This window comes from Pempheris klunzingeri, chromosome 11, assembly GCF_042242105.1.
Source record: "Pempheris klunzingeri isolate RE-2024b chromosome 11, fPemKlu1.hap1, whole genome shotgun sequence".
In the NCBI taxonomy this organism is placed as follows: Eukaryota; Metazoa; Chordata; class Actinopteri; order Acropomatiformes; family Pempheridae; genus Pempheris; species Pempheris klunzingeri.
The window spans coordinates 23,792,769-23,817,064 of record NC_092022.1 but is presented as its reverse complement, the minus strand read 5'-3'; the positions used below and the strand labels follow the sequence as shown (position 1 = coordinate 23,817,064).

The 24,296-nt window shown below is 42.3% G+C and overlaps 1 protein-coding gene across 1 annotated transcript; it reads right to left on the bottom strand.

Moving 5' to 3' along the window:
* Window positions 1-4,716: 4,716 nt before the first annotated feature.
* trim101 (tripartite motif containing 101) lies at window positions 4,717-21,137 on the bottom strand. The gene is made up of 12 exons (XM_070840282.1): window positions 20,314-21,137; window positions 19,086-19,298; window positions 14,907-15,100; window positions 14,646-14,820; window positions 13,732-13,827; window positions 13,116-13,193; window positions 12,708-12,863; window positions 11,703-11,725; window positions 11,452-11,576; window positions 10,404-10,831; window positions 6,020-6,149; window positions 4,717-5,343 (listed from the first exon to the last, which is right to left on the bottom strand). The coding sequence occupies exons 1-11, from the start codon at window positions 20,323-20,325 to the stop codon at window positions 6,063-6,065; spliced, it is 1,587 nt and encodes a 528-aa protein (XP_070696383.1). The 5' UTR covers window positions 20,326-21,137; the 3' UTR covers window positions 4,717-5,343; window positions 6,020-6,062.
* Window positions 21,138-24,296: the final 3,159 nt, after the last annotated feature.

Sequence of the window (24,296 nt, the reverse complement as noted above, 5' to 3'; positions counted from 1 at the left end):
GGTGACACTTAAATTCACAATATCACTGTGTATCCCAGCAGGGACCTGCAGGGACCTGGCACGTTACTTCCACACATGGCCACATCCAAATGTCGTTACCACCACATTTTCTTTTGGAGGACGTGGACGAGTCTTTTGGAGACGTCCCTCCTCCAAGAGACATGTGCCCAGGTTCCTCACGGGGCCCCGTACACATCTCTGGATGGATGGGTGTGTTCTTTTAGACATGGTTATGTTATGTAAGGCAGGCTCTAGGTAGCCTGCCTTTTATAAGGCAGACTCTAATAGAACCTCCCCGATCCCCTCCACAGGGCAGAGGAGGAAGCTCTGCAGCTCAGAGAGGAGCAGTCCGGAGCCTCTGCTCATCCTAACAGGAGGTCAGCTGCTTCACGCAGGCCGTCCCTTAGCCGAGAGTTGGTGTCAACAGTGGTCTCGGCCTCTGGGGAAGCTGCCGGCCTCCAGCTAGGAGGAGAGCAGGTGCTCAGACCGACTCCCCTCTGGGCCTCAGAGCTTCCAGGCTCTCTGCCCTGCCGGAGATCTGAAGCTAGAAGCTCACCGTGGGTCCTATTTACAAACTTCTGTCACAGCAAGGTGATGTCATATATGAGGTCACAGCGCAGAACATGATGATGTCATCCAGCTCTCAGGTTGCCATGGTGATGGTGCCTGCTAACACACAGCTGTTTTCATTGAGATGCTGTCACCCACTCTAGCCCTGAACATTCCACCACACACACACTAATGTAAAATCTGAAAAGGGCTGGAAAATCTTTTCAGCATTCACACCAATGAGATCAAATGGTTTTTTACATTGAATTATTGACCAGTAAGTGAGTGATTATTTGTACTGTTCCTTTACTAGTTTGATCCAGATGTCTAACCTGGTCCTTCCTGCAGCGTGGACACTTGCTGCAGGCTTGGAGGAGCAGCTGAGCAGTCAGACAAAATGAAAAGACTCTGTCAATCAGCCCCAGTATCATTACCATCAACTTTCTAAGAAACCAGTGGAGCCTACAGGAAGTCACTGCACCTTTAGATAGAGCCAGGCTAGCTGTTTCCCCCTGTTTCCAGTCTTTGTGCTAAGCTAAGTGTAGTCTCATCAACAACTGCAGCTAGTTTGTGTCTGTCCATCACCTGCAGCGTGGTCCCCTGTCACTAGCCTGCTTATCCGTCACGGTCGAGGGAAGCTGGAGCCAATCCCAGCTGACTTTGGGCGAGAGGCGGGGTACACCCTGGACTGGTCCCCAGCCAATGGGTCAAGTTTAACTGTTAATGAATAAAAAGTCAAGATCATGACCTTTCTGTTTACTTTTCTACAAGTAGTTTCTTGTGCAAGTAAAAAAACCACTTCAATTTCAACTTTGTAAACTATTTTTTGAGACATTTTGTCACTAGATCGCTCCATCAGACTGCTTTTTCAAAAATGAAGAGAATCAAATAAAATGTGCAGTCACCTTTTTTACAACAAGAACAATAAGTTCAATTTGTGCAAAGAAAAAATAGCTAATTTTGATTTTTGGCAACAACCTATTAACAACGATTAACCCGTTTTCCACTGCACATCTTTTCAAAACAACGACAATAAAGTGCAACCTGTGCAAAAGAACAAAAACAAGTGCAGGTATTTGCCAAGAAATATTCAGTCTCTTCATTTGTGAGGGCTCAAGTTACTAAATCACAGTGTTATTGGGTGCAGTGAACCTGTTGTCCACTGCACATCTTTTCCAAACAGTAACAAATCAGGTGAGTGTGTTGTGAGGGCTCAGGTCACTGAACAAGACAATAACAAAGAAGGTTCAATATGTGCAACAGCAAAGTTCAGGCTTCTACGTTACCGTCACCCCACTTTGTCTTCTTTGAATCTGAAGCGTCTCTTATTTTTATTTTTCCATTTTACAAACCTGGACTCTCTCTCTCTCTCTCTCTCTGTCAAATCACCATAGAAGCGTTTTTTGTTTGGTGTGTCACCCAAAAATGAGTCCGAGTCATCCGACGTCAAACATTAGTTAGGGTTAGGGTTATCTTATTTTAATATACAGACTAGAGACAGGGGGAAGCAGCTAACCTGGCTCTGTCCAAAGCATGTCCATACCTACCGCTGGGTCACATAGCCCCAGATTTTGGTATTTCTTCTGAGGTATATATAATAATCATTTCCTGAAAATCATTTTACTTTACTGTGGAAAAGATATTCCAACACAGAGATCACAGACTTGCTCCACTGATCACCGTCAGTACTTGTGGGTGGTCGGGTGGTAAAGTGGATGATCTTGTTGTTACTACAAAACCTGACTCAACACAACGCTTACTTGATTATGTCCACATCTTAAGGAAACAGGACAGGCAGCTGAATCCACGCACTGAATTTTACTGCTGTACTGCTGGTAGTTTAACACCATTCATCAACCAGATATCATCTAAGGAACAGCTGACCAGCAGTAAAATTCTGTATCACATTGTGTGTGGATTCAGCTGCCTGTCCTGTTTCCTTAACCAAACACTAAGTTCAAGCACTTTACAGTTGAACTTGAGGTGACACTTAAATTCACGATATCACTGTGTATCCCAGCAGGGACCTGCAGGGACCTGGCACGTTACTTCCACACATGGCCACATCCAAATGTCGTTAGCACCACATTTTCTTTTGGAGGACGTGGACGAGTCTTTTGGAGACGTCCCTCCTCCAAGAGACATGTGCCCAGGTTCCTCACGGGGCCCCGTACACATCTCTGGATGGATGGGTGTGTTCTTTTAGACATGGTTATGTTATGTAAGGCAGGCTCTAGGTAGCCTGCCTTTTATAAGGCAGACTCTAATAGAACCTCCCCGATCCCCTCCACAGGGCAGAGGAGGAAGCTCTGCAGCTCAGAGAGGAGCAGTCCGGAGCCTCTGCTCATCCTAACAGGAGGTCAGCTGCTTCACGCAGGCCGTCCCTTAGCCGAGAGTTGGTGTCAACAGTGGTCTCGGCCTCTGGGGAAGCTGCCGGCCTCCAGCTAGGAGGAGAGCAGGTGCTCAGACCGACTCCCCTCTGGGCCTCAGAGCTTCCAGGCTCTCTGCCCTGCCGGAGATCTGAAGCTAGAAGCTCACCGTGGGTCCTATTTACAAACTTCTGTCACAGCACAGTGATGTCATATATGAGGTCACAGATGATGTCATCCAGCTCTCAGGTTGCCATGGTGATGGTGCCGGCTAACACACAGCTGTTTTCATTGAGATGCTGTCACCCACTCTAGCCCTGAACATTCCACCACACACACACTAATGTAAAATCTGAAAAGGGCTGCAAAATCTTTTCAGCATTCACACCAATGAGATCAAATGGTTTTTTACATTGAATTATTGACCAGTAAGTGAGTGATTATTTGTACTGTTCCTTTACTAGTTTGATCCAGATGTCTAACCTGGTCCTTCCTGCAGCGTGGACACTTGCTGCAGGCTTGGAGGAGCAGCTGAGCAGTCAGACAAAATGAAAAGAGCCTGTCAATCAGCCCCAGTATCATTACCATCAACTTTCTAAGAAACCAGTGGAGCCTACAGGAAGTCACTGCACCTTTAGATAGAGCCAGGCTAGCTGTTTCCCCCTGTTTCCAGTCTTTGTGCTAAGCTAAGTGTAGTCTCATCAACAACTGCAGCAACTGTAGAACCACACTAAAATCCATCATATCTACGTGTAACGACTGTGATGAAGAAACAAACAAGTGACCAATATCAGATTTATTTCTTATAATCTATAAATGAATCAGACAAAACCAGCATATCATCTGAATCACTCTGTCCTGCGTTATGCACACACACAGGTTTAGAAAATGCTCAACACTCAACAAAAAAAGTGCACAAAAATACACAAAAAAGCTCCTGCAGTAAAACGTCCTCAACACCAAACCAAACCACACTGTATCACATGTGACATCCAAAAACCACTGGTGCAAAATGGCTCAAACTGGACGCCTGAGTCTTTAAATATGGGAAAAGGACAATTACTTCATCCGCTGTTACTACTTCTCTGCTGCTGATTCCCTTTTTTACATTAAGAACTACAGTATATCCCCGTTTACTACAACCAGCAGTGCATCATTGATAAAAGTCTGTTAAAACCTCTGCTACAAATTAGTAACATTATTTAGAAAATCACTCTGCAAGTGTGCTGTGATAATTATTGCCTCATACATGTTTTGTCCATTTACCTGCAGCAACAGGCTAATACAGCACACACAGTATCATCAGCACCACTATGCTGCTGCTCCTGTTTCTCCCACTAGTTCTGTTATATCCAGTGGTGGAAGAAGGACTCCGATCTTTTACTTTAGTGAAAGTAAATGTACTCATTATGCAGAGTGGTACATTTCAGACTAATGTATATTATGATATTGGGTCATAATTACTGTGCTCATCAGTTTAGTGTTGCAGCGGATAAAAGTGAAGCTAAAACCAACTGCTGTATAAACTGCTGTGTGACTTAATCCATAATAATACATCATCATTTATTAGTCGATTTATATTTTGTAATAATCATCTCAATGAAGTGGTTGTGGTGTGTTGTCACATTAATGTGGTGGAGTAAAAAGTACAATATTTGGCTTCCAAAGTAGCACAGTAGAAGTAGAAAGGGGCATGAAATGGAAATACTCAAGTAAAGTACAAGTACCTCAAGACTGTATTAAGTATAGTACTTGAGTAAATGTACTTTGTTACATCCTGACTGTAACTACAAAAACTTGTGCTCCTACATTTTCTACTACTGCTCGTACCGCAGCTAATATTTCTTCTTTTATTTAAAAAAAAAAAGCCAATTCTTTCCCTGTTAGTATAACTGCTGCTACCAATTGTACCACAGACTACTATTCTAAATCCTGCTTCTTCTACTTCTCTGCTAATACCACTGAAAATCACAAACTTGAAAGTTGTGAAGACCTTTAGTGTGAAGGGCAACAACAGCTTCCATTATAAAAATAACTTCTCTATGATTTTTCAAAATAAAACACCAATAAAGGCAGTATGTTTCCCTCTAGGCAACACAGATCCAGAGCTACTCCTGTTTTGCTCACAAAACACAGGAGTGCTGACAGTTCTCCTGTAACTCTTCCGTTTTTATCAAACTCCATGTTTCCAGTCTCTGACGCTGCAGTTGATCTGCAGTGAGGTGCATCTTTATTCTTTATCTCTACAGCAAGATGCTTCTCTCCGAATGCTTCTTTCTCTCCTCTACTTCTTCTTGTGGAGGGGGTTCAGCCAGGAGAAGCAGAAACTGGGTCGACAAGGAGCCTCACTGAGGGTGAAGGAGGAGGAGGAGGAGGAAGAGGAAGAAGAGGAAGAGGGGGGAGGGCTCCTGGTCTCAGTCTCCATCTGGACCAAAGAGGGACAGCAGGCGATTGACAACAGGACAAATAATAATGATTTATTATCCTTACCACTAATATATCTGCTTTGAATGAGATATTACAGATTTTATGTGTGATCCTTCACATTATAAATACAAAAATATGTAAAGATGGAGACAAAACAAGCACTTCAATGTATATTTCTGAAGTTTCAATGTATGTTGCAAACACAACTTATCACGCAGCATGAAGTAAAGGGTGTGCTGAGTGATGTTCGTGGTGCCGGGGCATTAAAAAAGCAAGAATAAAAGTAAATTATAGCAAATACAATAAAATATATAATGTATATTAAAAGTCAGATCAGTTAAAATCAGTTCATTTGTCCTTAATTTTGACTGTAATGATACAGTTGGAGCACAAGGTGTCAGCAGAGGTGAAGGTGAAGAGTCCACTACATAACTGGTAACAATTTAGATAACAGCCAGAAATAAGTGTAATTATTTAGTACATGTGGGACATCGACCAGACTTGGAGGTTATAGAGGGCAGAGAAGAGGAAGGTAATAACATTGTGTAAAGGAGCAGTGGTATTGTCAGAATATGTCATGTCATGCCTGCACTTAAATCGGTAGTTGATCTCGTCCTCCAAAATAAAAGCCTTCCACAAGCACTTCCTGGTGGAGCCAGCAGGTGTGTGTGTACCTGAGCTGTGCAGCAGTGAGGATGGATGCGTCTCCTGCTGGTGTTACGTGCAAATGAAGCAGCCGATGTAAGCCCAAACCCTCTGCAGGATGACCAGGAAGGCCAACAGGTAGAAGAGCAGAGTGACAGCCTGGAGACAGGTGGAGGGATGGACAAGAGAGAGGCGGGTGAAGGAAATGACAGATACATACAGGAGGGAGACAGGGAGGGACAAGGGGGTGAGGAAATGAAGGAAAGGATGGTGCGACAAGGAAAAAGGACGACTGAGGATGACGGACAGATGGAGAGATGCTGCTGCGACAAAAAGACTGTAATGTGGACAAGAGAAGAAGAAGGACAGAGGAGCGATAGCCAGCGGTGGAAGGTGGAAGGTCAGTCAGTCACTCAAGTCCTGGACTTTACTTTAGTATTTACATTTTCTGCTACTTCATACTTGTGCTCCACTACATCTCAGAGGGACGAGTACTTTTTACTTCACTACATTGATTTGATAACTTCAGTTACTTTTCATACTATTCAAATAAAATAGAATCAACTAATAAATGAGGAAATGTTATTATATATCAAACTACCCAGCAGAATGTAAAAACACTCAGTGTTGTATGAATACATGAATGCAATAATTATAACCCAATGATAGAACATGCTGTATGTTATTCTGCACAATGGATACTATGGCTTTTTGTACTTTAAGTTTATTTTAATACACATACTTTTGCACTTTTACTTATTGTGAGTGCAGGACTTACTTATTTTTACACTATAGTATTACTATTTACACATAATCTGATCACTCTTGCAAGGAGTTGGCTGTGAAGCTGTCAACCTTATGAACAGATGATAAATCTATCATGTACGTTTCCTGGTTTCAGCCTCTCTATTATGAGGATTTCCATCTTTTCCTTTTAACTATTTAAAGCAGCTTTCATGTCTTTTCATGACAAAACACGCATTGTGAAGCTGACTTTGGGCTCTGGGTCATTGTGACGGTAGTTTTAGCTATTTTCACAGTATTATTGGAGTATTATCGATTAATGGATAAAAATAATAAGCAGATGAATCCAGAGTAAAAATAATTGCTGGCTTTAATCCAATCCTGTATGCTTCAAAATGAGCTCCACCTCAACAAACTCCAGCACTGAAGTCCTGCTTTTACATTAATGCTCAATAACCTAATGATCAAATCCAAACCTTTTTCTGCATTGAGTACTTTTACTTTATTATACTCACTTTTACTTCAGCAACATTTTGAATGGAAGATGTTACACTGTTGCTGAATACTAACTAAGCGTGATTGCAATGTCTGTTTAATCAACAAGACTCCTTTCAATATATTCGCTGGTAACTTTTAATTTGGGGATAAAATATATTTCGGCATATTTTTCCCTTTGTTATTTCTTCCTCTCCTTCCCATTCTCCCTTCAAGACAAAAGAACACAGAGACCTAAGTGGTGAAGCAGTTTCAGCCAAGTTGCAAAAGTGACTTTGCAAAACATAAACAGCAACATCCAAAAAGAAGAGAGAGGAAGAAGGCAACGTGGTGGTGTAGCCACATCAGCAGGTGGGTGAAGTATGCAACAGCCCGGTCGAAAATGATGACGACGATGAAGATAAAACCAGACGACACTGACCTGGAGAGAGACAGAGGAGATTATTTTGTCTCGAGTTTCAGCAACACTTGTTTCCATTTTGGTGCTGAAGTCTTCAGACTGCTCCCTGTTCTCTCCGTCCTCTTCTTCCTTTGCAGTAAACCCTGAACTACCAGCCTCAAACTCTGCCTCTCTGTCTCCCTCTATCAGGCTATTTGTACGCTCCACACCATGATCTCCTACATCCAAGTCTTTATTCTTTGGTTTAGAGCCATCGTCTTTCTCTAATCCTTTCCCTAACCCTTCATTCATCACCCTGGCTTCAAAACCACTCTCTCCCAAACCTCTGTCTTCATCCTCCTCATCGTGTTGCCTTTTCTCGTCTGCACCGTCTATATTTCCTTCACTGAATCTGAAGTTGTCTTTGTCTATCCCTGAGCTGCCTCTCTCAAGTTCAGAAAGAGTCTCCTCTGCTGGTATAGACGATGGACTGAGATAATTGTCAGAGAAACTGTCTGAACTACCTTCTCCAAGATCAAAACTACCCTCTACTGGGCTGAAACGTTTATCCACGTCCCCAGGTAGGCACACCCAGCCCTGCATGTCCTCCTCCTCATTTTCCTCCTCCCTGACAGCAGCTTCTCCTTCCGTCTCCTGCCTAGTTAGTTTCAATCTGGGAACAGGTATAAATGCACTGCTCAGCTCATCAGGTACCTTCAGGGATTCTCGAGGAGATGACGGAGGTTGGGATTGGTTTGTTGAGTGGTGTGGGACTTGAGGAGGAGGAAAGTATGGCTGAGTGTCGATGTCAGAGGAAAGAGGGAGTAGTTGTGGCTCGGGTGGGGGTTGGTTAGAGTGAGACATGCTCTGTTCCTGGGTCTGAGAATCCAGACTCCATAGAGACTGGGGTTGCATTTGGGGCTCAGACATGGCTTGGACTGCACCTTGAGCTTCAGACGGGGTCCTGGCGTCCAAAAGGGAATCCCCAGCTGGGTGTGGTGGACGCATCGTCTGCTCTGTATCATAACCCTTCGACAGGATTCCAGCAGGATCGGGGCTAACCCTGCACCAGTTGTCGGGTTTGCACCAGCCGGGGTAAATTGTAGCATCTACTTCTTCCTTCATCTGCATTTTGTCTTCTTCTTCACGAGCATCACGTGTGTCCTTTGACTTACTCTGTGCCGTCCAGTCACCTGCGTCACCTTCTGCCTCACCCCCCTCACACTGATATGTGAAGGAAGACAGTGAAAAAGCCATATGGAATATTTTTGCATTTTTAGCCGTCATTACCAACCATTTTCCCATTTATTACAGTATGTTCTTAGATTGATTTTCATCCTTCCAGGCTGCTTTTGTTATTATCTCATCTCGTTCAGTGCATGTGTGAATAAATCTTCAAACCTAAGTGACTACACTGAATCACCACTATCACTGACTGAAGCTTTAAGCAGCAGAGCTCCCCACTGGTGACTGAAAACATCACTGTCAACGCAGCTGTGATACACAGGACTCCATTACTTTCTTGTTAAATGTATTAAAATACATCAAAAATCCACAGAAACAATCATAATCTGATAACTCTCGCAAAGAGTTTGCTGTGAAGCTATCAACCTTATAAACAGTGATGTGTGATGGGGCTATTTATGTATTGAACAGAAAGTTAAAGCTTGGACAGACGACCACCTGAGCTTATCATGTACAGCAACTTCTCACTCTTAAGTGAGGACTTGGAATCAGCACCCAAAGTTGCAGCAGTAGGAACAGTGTTATGGCCACTTACACTGCTTAATGTAAAGTGCATTTGAACAGTGACAAATAGCTTAAAATACAGTGATTCACACCTCTGGGTCAGTTCAGCATTAGTATAATACACAACTGTTCTGAGGAAGCCAACAGTGATGATACAGCACAGTGCATTGTGACAAGAAAACAAAGTGTCATCTGCAAAGAAGATGAACCTGACTGAATGGCATGGCCCTATTGTTTACTTCTGTTTACAATCTCATACTACCACTGGTAAGTTCACACATAGAGGATTTAATTCTTTGTCAATAACTTAAATTGTTATAAGGTAAATTAGCAAATAAAACTTATATAGCATTATAATATCAGACATTTATTAAAAAATTTTGTGCGCGTCAATGTTTGCCAACATTTTGAAAAAGTTCCCACACAAAGCTGTTGTGCCACCTGATAATAACATTTTAAAACCAAAAATATAAGGTCTACGTGTTACTTTCTCATGGATTACTTGCTGTGTTTCTATGAAACGTATAGTCTCTGTCAATAGATCTTCAAAGCCTGCTAGAATTGAGACCAGAGGTTGTGCGGGAAGTAGAAAATCAATCTAAAATGATATTTTTTAAAAATATATAATTTTTCATATTTTAGGAAATGGTTTGTAATGACGTCAGACAAATTTAATGGGGTCAGGGTTCCTTTATAGTATCAAAGTGAGAAAGAGAGAGAGGGATGTCAGAGACTAAAGAACAGAAAGCTGTAAAGGAGTGTAATTGTCTGAAGATGTGCTGAAAGAAGATTAAGAAATCTTTTTCCATACATGAAACAATTGACAGCGTATCAGCCTAATTTTCAATCAGCATCTCAAAGTGACAAATGTAATTATCACTTATAAATTAACGGTGGAAAATTTGCAGGATCCATCATATTGAAGTCTGTGCATGTCGACTAGTAGGTAAGAGCTTAAAAGTTAATTTATCTCCAAAAGAGCGGAGAGGGTTTACATTAAAGAAAAGCTGAGTTTGAGTTTCTCTGCAGTGGGTGCAGTACTGTACCTGCTGTGTGCTCATTCCCTCCTGATGTTCACAGATGTTTCCCTCTTTAACAGGATCAGGAGCTACACGTCCCTCCGCCTCCCTTTTCTCCTCCTCCTCCTTCTCGGTCTTCATCGCAACAGATCCTCCATCGTTGAAGTCCAGGTCGTCGGCCTCTGGCTGCTGAACTGCCCCTGCAGGCTCCACAGAGTCCATCACCAGATGTGGAGCTGGTGGAACTGGGACTGATGATGGGGCAGCTGTCTGTGCTGGCTCCACTGGTGGAGACATCAGTGATGGGATTAGCTCTTTAACTGGCTCTATAACAGATTCTAGGTTCTGGGTGGAGGTTTCTTCGTAGTGGTTTGGTTCTGGGGTCTGGACAAAGGACTCCGTGGGTTCTTCTGGCACTTGCTCCACCTCCAGTTCTTCAGGAATATCTTCCACAACTGCAGAGAGACAAAAGCCTGTTGATCTTGAACGTCTGCTTGAATTGTGCTTTACGTGACATTCAAGTGTCCAAAAGTGGTGCTTTTCCTGACATTTAGAATCCTAATGATAATAAAAAACTGATCAGATAAAAATGAGTATCTATTGATCTTAATTTAATTTTTTCATGTCAAAGTGTTTATGACATCTCTCTTTTTTAGCATGCCAACATGCTTTCAAATGGAAATCAGCATCCTGTCAAGTACAATCTACTGTGTAGGCCTAATTTACATGACCTCAGAAACCTCAGACAGCACCCTGATGAAGGCTGGATAGGTGGAGACACATTGTGTGGTGAACTTTAATAAGTACAAAGTAGTGGAACAGCAGCATCTGGCCTAGAAATCATCAGAGTCAGAGTCATACTGATCAATAACCTTTTCAGCTCTGCTGTATTTTGGTTATTTTGAGCATGTGAGCACAGAAGATCTTGCTCCTTTGCTCTTCACCTACTGCAGTCGCCAACTATTTTTGGATCAGACTCATAGACCTTAAATAAACAAAAGAAAACATTTCTTCTGTCAAATCTTTTGCAAAATAGCTTCAGCATCAGCCCCGTGTGGCCGAAACCACACGCTACCTTTGAGGAAGTCGATGCTCCTCAGAGCTCTCTCCTGTCTGCTGAAGTTAAAGCTGTAGTGGCTCATGCTCTCATACCCTGGCTTCAGGGTTTCAGTTGGACAGGAGCTGGATGCTGCAATCACACTGAGGAAAAGGGGGGGCAGGAAAGAATGGATGAAAGAAGAGGAAAACAGAGGAGAAAAAAGGAAGGAGGCTGAAAATTTTAATCACATAATGTAAATATACAACACAGTTTGTCTTAATACTCACTTTGTGATCAGCTCTCTGGAATTCTGAAGGGAGGAAGTCAGAGAATTTTAGAGAGTAGGGAAGCCATGAAGTCCATTTAAAAATTGTTTTCTCAGCATCGACTCAATTCAGCATATGATGCATGCACAACAACACTCAAAAAAACAAACAATAAACTCAGAAACAGTCACAAGTACCTCAGATTTATACTTCCAAAAGCTGATCGATTAAAATCTGCCACAAAAAGGCTCCTAAAACAAAACGTGTAATCATCGGACCAGGAGACGTTGCCTCTTACATGATCACACGATGAGCAGTAAAACTTATATAACTTATACTTACAGTTATCATAGTTTTGTAACTTTGTTAGATTTTATATTTCAGTTTAGTTTCAGGTGGGGTTTGCACATTTTGCTTTATTTTGTTTTTATTGTTTAAATGTTTTAGCTTCGTTTTTATTCCTTTCAGTATTAGTTGTAGTTTTTTATTTTATAATATGGGGGTGTCTGTGAGGGGCAGATTGAAGAATTTCTGAATAGGTATGACAAAACAAACACGACACTTTATGAAAGCAGTAAACTCCTTGTCATGTACAAACCCCCCCTCTCGATAAACAGCACCAACATTTGACCAAATGGACTAAAACTAAGAAGATTTCCTGCATATTTTTTATTTTAGTTGAGTTAGTCTTGTAAGTACACAGTCTCAGTTAGTTTTTTTTTTTTTTTAAAGTCTAGTTTTTATTTTGATTTTAGTTCACTAAAATCTTTTTTCACATCTAGTTTTAACTTCTAGCCTAGTTTTAGTAAACTGTGAGTGTTTTGGTTTGTACCTTTGCTCTTAATTCAGCTTTATGAGTGTTAAAAAAAAAAGAAGGTCAGTGTGTGTGATGACTTCCTCCTCTGATCAGTCTGAACACTTTGATGGAAACCTGCTTCTGAACATTTTCCTCACTGGCCGATAATGTGCTGATCATTTACACGTGGTTTTACGTGAGAAGCACACACAGAGCGTAGGTCTGCCCACCTGAACAAAAGCAGCCATGTCCGACTCCTCCATGCTGCTCGCCGCCCTCTCCATCAGCTTGCTGTTGGCTGCCACACTGTCTCCATAGCAACGCACGAGTGCCTGGCCGTGGCCTGTCTTCTCTTCCTGCTCGGAGCTGATTTGCTGCGTCATCGCCTTTAGTGTAACGATGCAATAATGATGAAGACAATAATAATGGCATAGTACATTTAAATGTAATCTTAAAGTTACATTACTTTATATTTCATGTTCGTTTAGTCCACTGCCACTATTGTGAAATGTGTTCCAGCGTTTCTGCCAACATCATCATCAGTACGTCTATTTAATTGCTACATATCAAAGCCTTCAAAGACACTGAATGAAATGTGTGAACAGTCAGAGTGAAGTCAGAGAAAGGAACTAACTGACCTTTCGTCTCTCCTCCAGGACGGCAAACACACGGTTGAACTTGTCACACACATTTTGTTTCTGAGTCTTAGAATTTTCCTGCAGAGGGCAGAATGAAGATTAGTTCACAAAACAAAATGCACGCTTTTGTGTTTCACTCTGTGCATGAACTAGATAACGTATGCATGGCAATGAAATACGTTTGCAGCGTATTCACAGTCACAAAGAACAGTGGTATTACAGGAGACACCTGTAATACCAGTCAGAATTAGAAACTCTGGAAGATATTTTGATATAATAAATCAAAAGATGAGGCTGGCATTGTTTTAAATACTTTTCACCAGTAAAAATCTATGCTGGCTATGAACCCAAACCCAACTTGACTTTAAAAGCTGTAGTTTTTAGCAAACGTTACTGAAACAGGATGAAACAGTGCATTTATTTGGGGCTATTTTCAGTGGCGGATTAATCTGGTGCTGTAGTAAAGGTTTCCAGTAGCAGGAGGATGATTTCTGTGTCACATGAACATAAAATAAACGCACAGTGACGTGAAATAAACGTTGAGTTGTTATTGTTGGCTGGGATCTTTCTAGAGTTGTGGGTATTCTGCCACACACACACACACACACACACACACCTCAATGTTTCTGCAGGACTCCTCCAACTCATTGATCACAGCCTGGATTTTGTTGTTGACTGTCACCAGAGAACTCACTCCTTCACTGAGCACATCCTGGAAAATTAACAGATTATGAAGAGTCATGATTAGCAGTTATTCACAGCCTTTAGTTATTTAAGGCCTCATCATTAACACAACAGATGATTTTGAGATTCTCTCCTGTCCTTACTGGGATGTATGTGTGTAATGCACTAGTATTTGTGATGGGAGAGAGTTTTAGTCTATAATCAGTATATATCAGTATATATATGACACTTTTAGGGAGTTTAGTGTCATTTCAAGTGTCCCTCTGAATCAAAGTAATCCCCCCCCGACACACAGACCCACAGAGTCCAGCTACAGCTCGAGGACACGGGATAACTGCATTACTGCCACTGTACACTGACCGTGTCTGTACATGTGTACAAGCCAGTCTCACCACAGGATGTGTGATTTAATTATAGCTCTGGTTTATGAAATACATCCGCTGACTAGACCTCACCCTACAATTTAGAGGTTTGGCAGAGTAATAACTTAATAATAATAATAATAAACAGTTCACTCGTACTGAAATGATGGACTGATGATTAGAAGTAATTACACATATTATAGCAGGTGAAATGGTCAAACTTCAGAGGTGGTTTGATCTTTGCAATAATAAAATAAATAAATTAAATTAAATTTGACAAACATAAAAGAAGAGACTAGACTAATAGAATCTCTGCAAGCTGATTTTCATACTGTAAGAAGAACATAGTACCACTGTGGTAGACTTTGAATATTCAGCAGTAACATAAAATAGATGTATTATGTATATGGGTACTAAAACATGAAAAAGCACCAATAACCCTCTAAAGGTTTCCGCACACATACATGTATGATACACACAGTACCTTCTGCTGCTGGTAGACGTCCGTCAGAGGAGCCACCTGACAGGACTGATGAGCCCCGAACACTTTACAGAGAGAGCAGGTGGGAACCTGACAGGTGAGGCAGTAGATGTTCACCTTCTCACCTTCATGGTCCGGACATGTCACCTGAGCAGGAGGTGCAGGAGGAGGGGGGGAGCTGCAGAGAGAGACAGACAGTAGAAACTTAAAGGTCTTCAAACACATGCATGTTTATTTCATTTCACTTTTCTTGTCTCTCCTCACCTCACGGCGCTGCTGCTGCTGCTGTTGTTGTTGCTGACTTCCTGTTTGTAGACGTCGATGATGTTCTCCACCAGCAGGTTCCGTTGCAGGCCGTAGACACCGTGGCGGTCCAGCACCACTTCATGTCTGCAGGACGGGCAGCGGAAACGGCCGCTGTTCACCAGCATGGTGGTCCGAGCCTGGAACAGGGACGGCTGGACAGACAGAAATCATTTTAAATGTTGTAATTACTGATTGATACCCTTCAACCCCACACGTCTGCCTGTCAACACCTAACAGTTGGAGTTTGCTGTCAAACAACACAGCGGCATGCTGGGATTTCAATAATTAGCAACAGCTTTAGCATCAGCCTGGGTCACCGGTGGAGAATGTGTAAAATCTTCCAAATGTCTCCCTTGATGAAGTCAGAGCTGGTTCAGGACGGGTTACCGGGTAAAAACAAGACTGGAAAGTCCCCTGCTCCCCATCCAGCATGTAAACACACACACACACACACACACACACACACACACACTCACACACACACACACACACACACACACACACACACACACACTCATCCAGTACTTTCTGTTCACTCTCCTGAGCTCTAAACGCAGTAAAAATAACACAGAAGCCTGTATGAGCAGTATATGATCTCATTAGATTCAGCTAAATGAACATGAATCCTGAAACGTAACACACTCAGTGACGACCAAACTAAATCAGTTCAAGCTGCATTCATCAGATTTTGGCCACTAGGAGGCAGAAGAACTTATTATCACATATGAAGCTATATTCACTCTCTTTTAACTCCAGACTCTTAGGCTGCTGAATGCTTTCCACTTCCTGGTCTTTGGAGGACAGGTAGTGTTCCTGTGGGTTTTTAAGAGCATGTTTGGTGATGATTTCTGGGCGTGAGGTTGATGAGAGGTACTCAGACTGAACCAAATTGCTGTTTTACCTTAAAGCAAAGGATTAGGGTTATAAATAAAGTGAATGATAAACTAAATAAATGTGGAACAGCTCCACAGAGATGCAGAGCTGCTTGATCATTCTCTGTGGTTTGTCTTTTTGAGTGAAACCGGTCTAAAAACAGGGTCCAGGATACTTCATCATGCTATTTCTATGTGTCTAATCTTCACACTGTTGGAAACCATGTTTCTAAAATATAACAGATAAATACAGATAGATAGATAGATAGATGAAATAAGAACGTTATTAATCATCCGTGAAGCCAGAAATAGACAACTACCCAAAATATTAAGGTTAAATTACGAAGATGATTTTATTTCAAAAGTCCATTTGCTCATATTACATTAAAGCAGATGTGTTTTTCAGAACATACAGTGTAATTCTCTGGACAATGACTTTGAGTGTTGCTCAAATATTATTAAATTTAAAATGATAATCACTATCATTGATAAGATTTAAGACATAAATCTGCTGACTAACACTATAACATGTATAGATAACTGTCACTGGCTGTTTCTGAGTACAGCTTGTTGTATTTGTATATGGTCCGGGAGACAAAAGGAGAGAAGACGTTTACATTTGGTAGTTTTGTTATGTTGTTATTAAGAAATGAGCTGGAAATATTAGGTTTCTTTCTTCTTCCTGCTCCTTTTTTGGTCGTAGAACGTGCATACGTAGATTGAGTTAAAGTGTAGAACTAAACTAGACTAAACTGTACTCAGCCTCTGCCTCCATACTTAATAGACCAGTGATGAAGTGATATCAATCCTCTCATCTAACTGTTGGAAAAAGGGAATTCACTACAAAGCCACCGTGTTTAGAGTGTCACAGCCGAGGCTTTCAGCAGCTGAACGAGACAGACACGATGGAAACAGCTACCAGAACATAAACTTAGCCGAAGTAGAAACCGATTAGAGAATTGAGAGGAGAGGCAGAGGTACGGATCGACGAATGAAGAAAGCGGACAGATGAGCAGAGAGACGGATGGAAGGTTAGAGGTTTAAAGCGTCCTGAAATAGTGGCCTTTAATAAGCCTCAGCTGCTGTTGGGCCTGACTGAGGGATCAGAGCAGCTCAGGGAAACACAGAGGACTCAGAGAGAGAGAGAGAGAGAGAGAGAGAGAGAGAGAGAGAGAGAGAGAGAGAGAGAGAGATGGTTTACAACAGGTTTCGGCTCCGCTTGAATTTCTTCATTAGTGATTTGATTTGGAGGAGAATGATCAGAATGTCTGAAGACACCTCACTGTGTTACAAAGTCATCGAAAGCTCTAAAAGCTGCTGTACCCGACCTGCTCAGCAGCAAACAGCACACAGACACAGTCTAGACGGTGAACACTGTGGAGCATTCAGCAGCTAAAGAGGCTTGTTTCGCTCAGGAGGTGGTGGAGACCCACAACAGAGCTAAAAGAGAGAGAATATTGGACTTACATTCATCGGGTGAAAGTCTGGATATCTCGGCCTTTACTGTTCTGGCCATGTCTTTACTAAATCACTGTAGTACCCCTCTAATATCGACCCCATGCACTTCACATCTGGGAATCTGTAACCTGTAACCAGTCCATGTAAAGAATATCCAGCACAAGCATTAGCCCCAATAACAAAATAAGACATCATTACAGTGTTGGTTGAACATCTCAAAAAAAAGGCTAAATTGGTAATGCTAATGCGTTAAGCTAACAAGGCTACCCCTAACACCAAGATCGGTTTCAAGTCTGAAGTGATCTAGACTTAGCAGCTCGAAGCGAGCACCAGTTAAGTGCCAGTGGGTAGTTAATCACCGTTCTTATTCACAACTGTACACACTGTTGCCCATAAAGTTGGAATAATTGTTCAATACCCCCAATTTTTGTTTGCAAAGGTTAATTGTGGTTTAAGTTTCACTGTGATATGTTTGGAAGAGTTTGATCAATAAAGTTGAGAAGATATAAACGTTATTTATCAAGAATAAATCACATCGTCACAATCATTTCATGAGAAGAGGTAAAAAAAACATAATGGGCGACAGTGTATGTACATTTCATGATGTCTACACCACATAACCTGCCAGTCCTTCACCTACAATAACCCAGACTGGCCTTGAAGAGCTGGAGGCTTGTGTTAGTATGAATCAGTGTCACTGTGTCACTGTTTATGCTGCAGACTGATATATCAATGTGTGTGTGTGTGTGTTTTGTAGGACCGACCTCTTGGCGTCAAAAGGTCATGAACATGAGCATGACAGCGGGGGCGGGGTCTATTAAGTATCCATAACGCACATACCACACGCATGAAGACGTGTGTACATGGAAGCACCCAAACACACATGCAAAGTGTGTGTTTTACTTTCCTTTTGCTGTAAGACTGAAAAAATATGTGCGTATGAATGTTCTACAGACATTCATGGTCCTCAGAGGATCAATGCATCTCACTTTGGTGAAGCTCTGACTTTTCCTCTGGCGTCATCATGAGCACAGCAAACATTACACCAGCTGAAACTTGTTAGCACGCTGATGTTAGCCTTTGACTCACTGATGATGTTTTCGCAGGCTGTGCAGCCAATCGTGCCTCCTTCAGTCATGCCCTGTGAGCTCAGCCTGCCAGTACATTGTTCCCTAGTTTCACTGTGTGCGTCAGAATGGGAACCGGCATAAGTCTCTGGCAAAGATAGTAAACACCTGCCCTTTGATGAGGAAAGCATTACGGAAAAGGATCATCGGACGGAACGACAGCAGTGGGCAACATGTGCTCAAGTTATTGTGGGGAGTGTTGTGTTAGTTTATGTGTTGTATCATTGGATTATTGACTTTGCAGCAGCTGGAAGTGAAGATAAGCAGAACCACCTCATATACTGTTGGGTAGACTAACATCAACATGTAGCATTCAGTAGCTTTCAAATAAAAGCAAAGTCATAAAATAATTAACATTTACTAAAGCTGCACACCACTGCAGGGGGCATGGGGGGAAATGGACAGAAGTAGGGACTCGAATTACTAATCCCAGAGTGAAAATTATCTGAAAATGTATCTTTGCTACAATATATTGTGGCCACACACACACACACACACACACACACACACACACACACACAATGTGAACAATAGCAGTAAATGTAGGTCATGACAGGTGATTTTCATGCACATGAGCGAACCACTTAAACATCCACACGTCCCATTTTAGACACTGATAATCCACAGTTGAACACACACACACACACACTACATGCCCACGTGTGTGTTCCCTCACAGACCTGGTAGAGCTCGTTGGCACACTTCCTGCACAGGTTGTGCTGGCAGGGCAGGATGACCACAGGTTTGCTGAAGAGCTCCAGGCAGATGGGACAGATGAGCTGTTTCTCCAGCGTCGCCAGGGCCGCCTCACCCTCGGCTCCCCCGCCGCCCTGCAGGCAGCTCAGGTCAACCTGCAGTGACATGGCCGCTGCACCACACTTCACCTCCTCCTGCTGGTGAAGGACCACACTGATCAGCTGCATCATCTCCTGTAAACTGCTCGTACTTCACTCAGGTTCTGTGCTTAAGTACTAATTTGAGGCACTTGTACTTGAGTGTTACTATTTTATACAACTCTCTACTCCTACTCCATTACAATCAGTGGCAAATATTAACTCCACTACAGTACTTTTCAGATTGCAGTACAGAATAATATTATTATATATATTATATATATATAATAATATTATTCCGCTGACAGGGAACATTTTTTGGTGCCATGTCTACTTGTGTGAGTCCATTTTGTTAAGAATACTTCCATACTTTAACTGAGTAAAGTTTGAAAACAGGACTTTTACTAGTACTGCAGTATTTTCCCACAGTGGTATTAGTACTTTCACTTAGGATCTGAATCCTCTTTCCACCTCTGCTAATCATTGGAAGTAAACTCAGAGATCTGAGAGTTGAACAACAACCAACAAAAGACCAAATTTATGTTATTTTTCCACACATGTTCATGTTTTTTTAACCCTTCACATCCAGTGAACATCATATATAAATATATATATATATTCTAGATGTCTTTTGCATACTGGGTGTGTTTGTAATGATATATGATATATATGATAATATATATACATATGATAATACTTAGCGGTGCATCGGCTGGGTTTTTAATATTTGTCTTCGAGGCTCAGCAAATTCACGGCAAATTCAACTCAAAGATCAGATGTGGAAGCTTTCATGGAAACACCTCCAGTCTGTTATTAGAATACGATCATGTCCATTTGTTTAAAAGTAAACTGCACTGTGGTGGATCAATAAAGCCTGATTTCAGTCTCTGCAGGAGCAAATTCCCTGGAATGGCCCTTTAAGCTTTCATTACATGTTACATTTATTGAAAAGTAAGTTACATGCAATGAATCACGCATGAAGAAGCTAGAAAGACAAAAATAGTAGAAAAAAGATATTTGATATTTGAAAGGAAAAACAAAACATGAGTCAAACCCAAACAGTCTGTTTACTCACCTTCCTCTCCATCTGGTCTGAAGTCAGCGCTTAGTGTTCCTCTGTTCTTTCTGCTCGTCTCTACAGTAAAATAAGCATTTTGTTTAGACGGATTTCTGTCCTGATGAGCCGATCCACACTCAGACAGTCGAGCTCCGAGTCCCACTGAGCTGAGATCCTGTGAACTGTGAACAAAGAAGCAACAACAACCAAAGAGTCGTGCAGCAGGAGGAGCAGGCCTGGACTTCACCTCCTGGAGCTCCTCAGGGCACGTTCACTCAGTTTCCACTAAGAAATAGTTAATCTAACTCATTTATCGCAGTAAAATGTTTTCTGTATCTTCTATTTGTCAGACTTGAATGAAGCTCGGGCTCATTTCTTGCAGGAGTGACTTTAACACTTGGGTAAGTGTTGCATGAAGCTGCTGACCACACAGAGCACAGAGGGCAACACTGGAAATACCCCGGTCGCTCAGACAGTCAGCCTGAACATCAGCAGTCGGCTTTAAGTAGAGCTTGAATGAGAGTTTGTCTTCAGGTTCACCTTCGGTTCGATCAGACACTTGTTGTCTCGGGGGAACTTCTCATGTCCAGCGTGCGGTGAGAAAAATCACACGAGAGTCACATCCAGGTCAGCCGGTTCAGAGAGAAGAAGCAGGAGTCGGTGTGTGCTCTCCGCTCAGAGCTCTGCTCCAGCTCCAGTGACACCCAACACTGACACTAAATCAGCCCGGAGAGGACAGCGAGGAGGGCAGTGCTCCAGTGCTCTTCCTCACTCCCTCGCTCCATTCCTCTTTTTCTCAACATGCAGCGACTGCTGTGTTTGTCTGTTCGCAGCCTCCTCACCATCCACAGCGACGGGTGGGTGTCTGTGTGAGAGAGGACGCATGGAGAAGGGTGGTGGTGGTGGTGGTGGTGGTGGAGGGGCTGACTTGAGTTGGGAGGCATCAGGTTTCAAGCCAGTGCGTCTGAAATGATCCCACACACACACACACACACACACCATATCAGGCAGTGGCTGGTATGTGGACAGATTAAGACCATGCCAGGCTGTGCTCCTTCTACTGTTACACACACACTCACTGCTAAAGGTGCAAACTGTAGCATTTTAATGTACACAAATAAATACCACAGTCATCCTGAGAGCCTTTCAGCACAACTGACGGCTGCGTCCGACTGTGTCCGGCTTTAATTCAAGCGTCGGCTTTGCTTTGCCGATCAAGGACCGTCCTTTTTCTTCCAGTCAACGTGTGTGGAAACGCTCCGTTTAGATTTGGCTCCAGTTATGATTTCATAAGGGGATCTTGTTGATCATGTGACCTCCTGCAGCCATTCAAGCAGGCTGCTAATTGAAGTCCCTGTGAATCCACCTCGCCGTCCACCATTGTTTTTTTTCTCCTCACTAATGCCAGCTGTCGGTAACATGAAGAAGACCGAGGTGAGATGAAGAGATGGTGGTTTACTGATCATTAAACTAAGTAAATCTGTTCTAGTCAGACATCAGAATATGGGACCTTTAAGTGTTGATTACTGTCCACCATTTCTCCCAGTATTTAGTCTTTGGTTTAGAAGGTCTGGGAACATTTCTATATGATAAATGCGTATATAAATATAAGATCTGCTTGAATTGCTTTAATGAAATTCGAGGTCATAATGGAAGCTTTTCCACTTGTCAGTCAGAGGAACTCAGAAAGAGAAAAGAGGCTCTGAAGCAACAGGAACATTTATTTTACAACAGTACATCAGACACTTCATTTACCCACACGCCTGCCTGACAGAGGCAAGCATTATCAGTCCATGCTAAAAACAGAAATCCTCTACGTCTCTATGTACTGTGCCACTGCGTGTATATACAGCACGTCGGCCATTTTGCCACTTCGTTGTCAAAATGGTTCACAGCTAAAATTCTATACAACCCCTTGACATACCAACTAGTCATTAATCATTTATTAAAAACATAAGAAAAATAAAATAAATAAAATAATGCTTCAATATTATTATTATCATCTGGTCGCTATATTCACACTTACATCAGTTCTCGTTATTTATGTCATCGCTTTAGATCGAACAATGGAAGCTTCTCGACTCCAGGTTTGTGGATTTCAGGCTTTACGCTGCGTTCGCTCCGACAGTCGCATGTTTGGTCAATAGTGGGAACAAAAAAAGTTCAAAAAAAAAGGGACGAGGGCTTTCAGGGGGTCAGTGGTCACATGACATGAAGCACAAAACTAATCGAGTAAAGACAAATTTGGTTAAAGTGGAGCATCTGCAGGTTTCAGAAAAACCCTTCACAGGACCCTAAAACATCCCGTCTTCCTCAGCTGGACAACAATCCACATTAAAAAGGAAGCCAAACTTAGAAAGTAACTTCAGAGCCAGAACAAGGACTAAAGATCAGATGTGATTATATTGACTCTGATCTAACACAGACTTTGTGGTATTTAACACTCCACTTAGCTGTATTTCACTCGTGTGGCCAACTTTGAGAGTTCTAATGAACCTGCAGACTCCTTGATGCCACATAACAGACTAGTTTAGCTCTTATTGCACTTTCTCATGATATGTATAAATACATACTGAACAAAGTGTATGGCCGAGGACTCAAACAAAAATAAACTGAACAAATTAGCCTGTCTGTTTCAATGTAGGAGTTTTTCTTTTCTTTCATTCTTTTCTTTCTTTTTTTTAAATCTTTTATTACAAAAATCAAATAGTTGACACAAACAACCAGGATGTTCCTGCATATTCTACCATAGCAGAGCTGGAGTGCTACTCGTGTGAGACAAAGATTATAAACTAGTACTATTCTGGAAAATTACAACTAATCGGTCAGATCGTAGCAAGCTGTTGTGATGACGTACAAGTCTGATCGTGATGTGTATGATTGAAGAATCTACAAATCTGCTGCCACGCGAACAAATAAGACTTTGGATCAATGTCCTCCCTTCATTAACAACATAAATAAGAAAAACAAAAAACAGTGAAAAGCAATTCTACAAACAAACAAACAAACAGACAGAAGAGAGAAAGAAAAAGCAAGTGTTCACATTTCTGAACAACTTAAAGAAATACAGTGACGTCAAAGCTAAACATACAGTTTACACGACATGTACAGCATCTTTACTTTCTCACAAAACAAACTGAAAACTAACAACCAAACAAAAAAGGGGCTCAATCAGTGTGTATGTCTGTTCGCTAATGTATGGTAATGTCTGCTAATAACACTGGAGTCTGCAGCGGCTCCCACTGCGCGCACACACACTCACACACACACACACACACACACACACACACACACACACACACACACACACACACTCGGAGCTCTCAGGGTGAACCAGGGAACTCAATCCTTCATGTGTGGAAGTGAACGTGGTGAAACGGAAGAGGAAGAGGAGGAAGAGTAAGACCACAGCCAATCTACAGTGGAGTTGTGCTAATTAACAGCTTTTCTGACTAATTACAGCTGCTGCGGAGAAACTGAGGCAAAGACCCTGGATGTTCTGTGATGGAGTTCAGAATCAAACCAGTCGCAGGGAACGTTTGGCAGCGTTGTTTGCCTGCTGCTGGCTGATGCAGATGTCCAGGCGTCTGCTCAGTCAGTCCCACGTGCCAAAGCTGGTTAGGGCAGTTTCAGCTCACACCTCCGTGATTAATCATGCAGCGAAGCGAAACTTAGAACCCTTCAGAACGGGGAAGCGTAGAACCTGCTGAATGTGATTTTTGTGCCAGCCAGACTGAGGAGGGGGGGCTGCTGCTGCTGTTATGTTCATGAGGGTATTTAGGACAAATAAACACCCACATCCCCCTCCCCACCCAGTGCTATCAGCTCCTCACTGAACATATGGACAGGATCTCTGACCTACTTCCAGCCAGCGTCTGCCTGGCACACCTTGCATAAAGTTGGTCGATCCTTGTTTAGTCTCAACAACACTTAAAGCAATATTATGCAGCTTTTGATGAGCAGCAGCACCCGGGGGGCCTCTGCTGCAACGCATTCAATTC

Bases quoted from the DNA above. Each gene is read 5' to 3' on its own strand.
- trim101 (XM_070840282.1), bottom strand. The intron at 10,832-11,451 runs GTAGCGTGTGGT...GTCTCTCTGCAG, and splicing joins GAGCATCGACTTCCTCAAAG to TTGTGGAAGATATTCCTGAA. The intron at 6,150-10,403 runs GTACAGTACTGC...ACCTGTCTCCAG, and splicing joins AGGGAATGAGCACACAGCAG to GCTGTCACTCTGCTCTTCTA.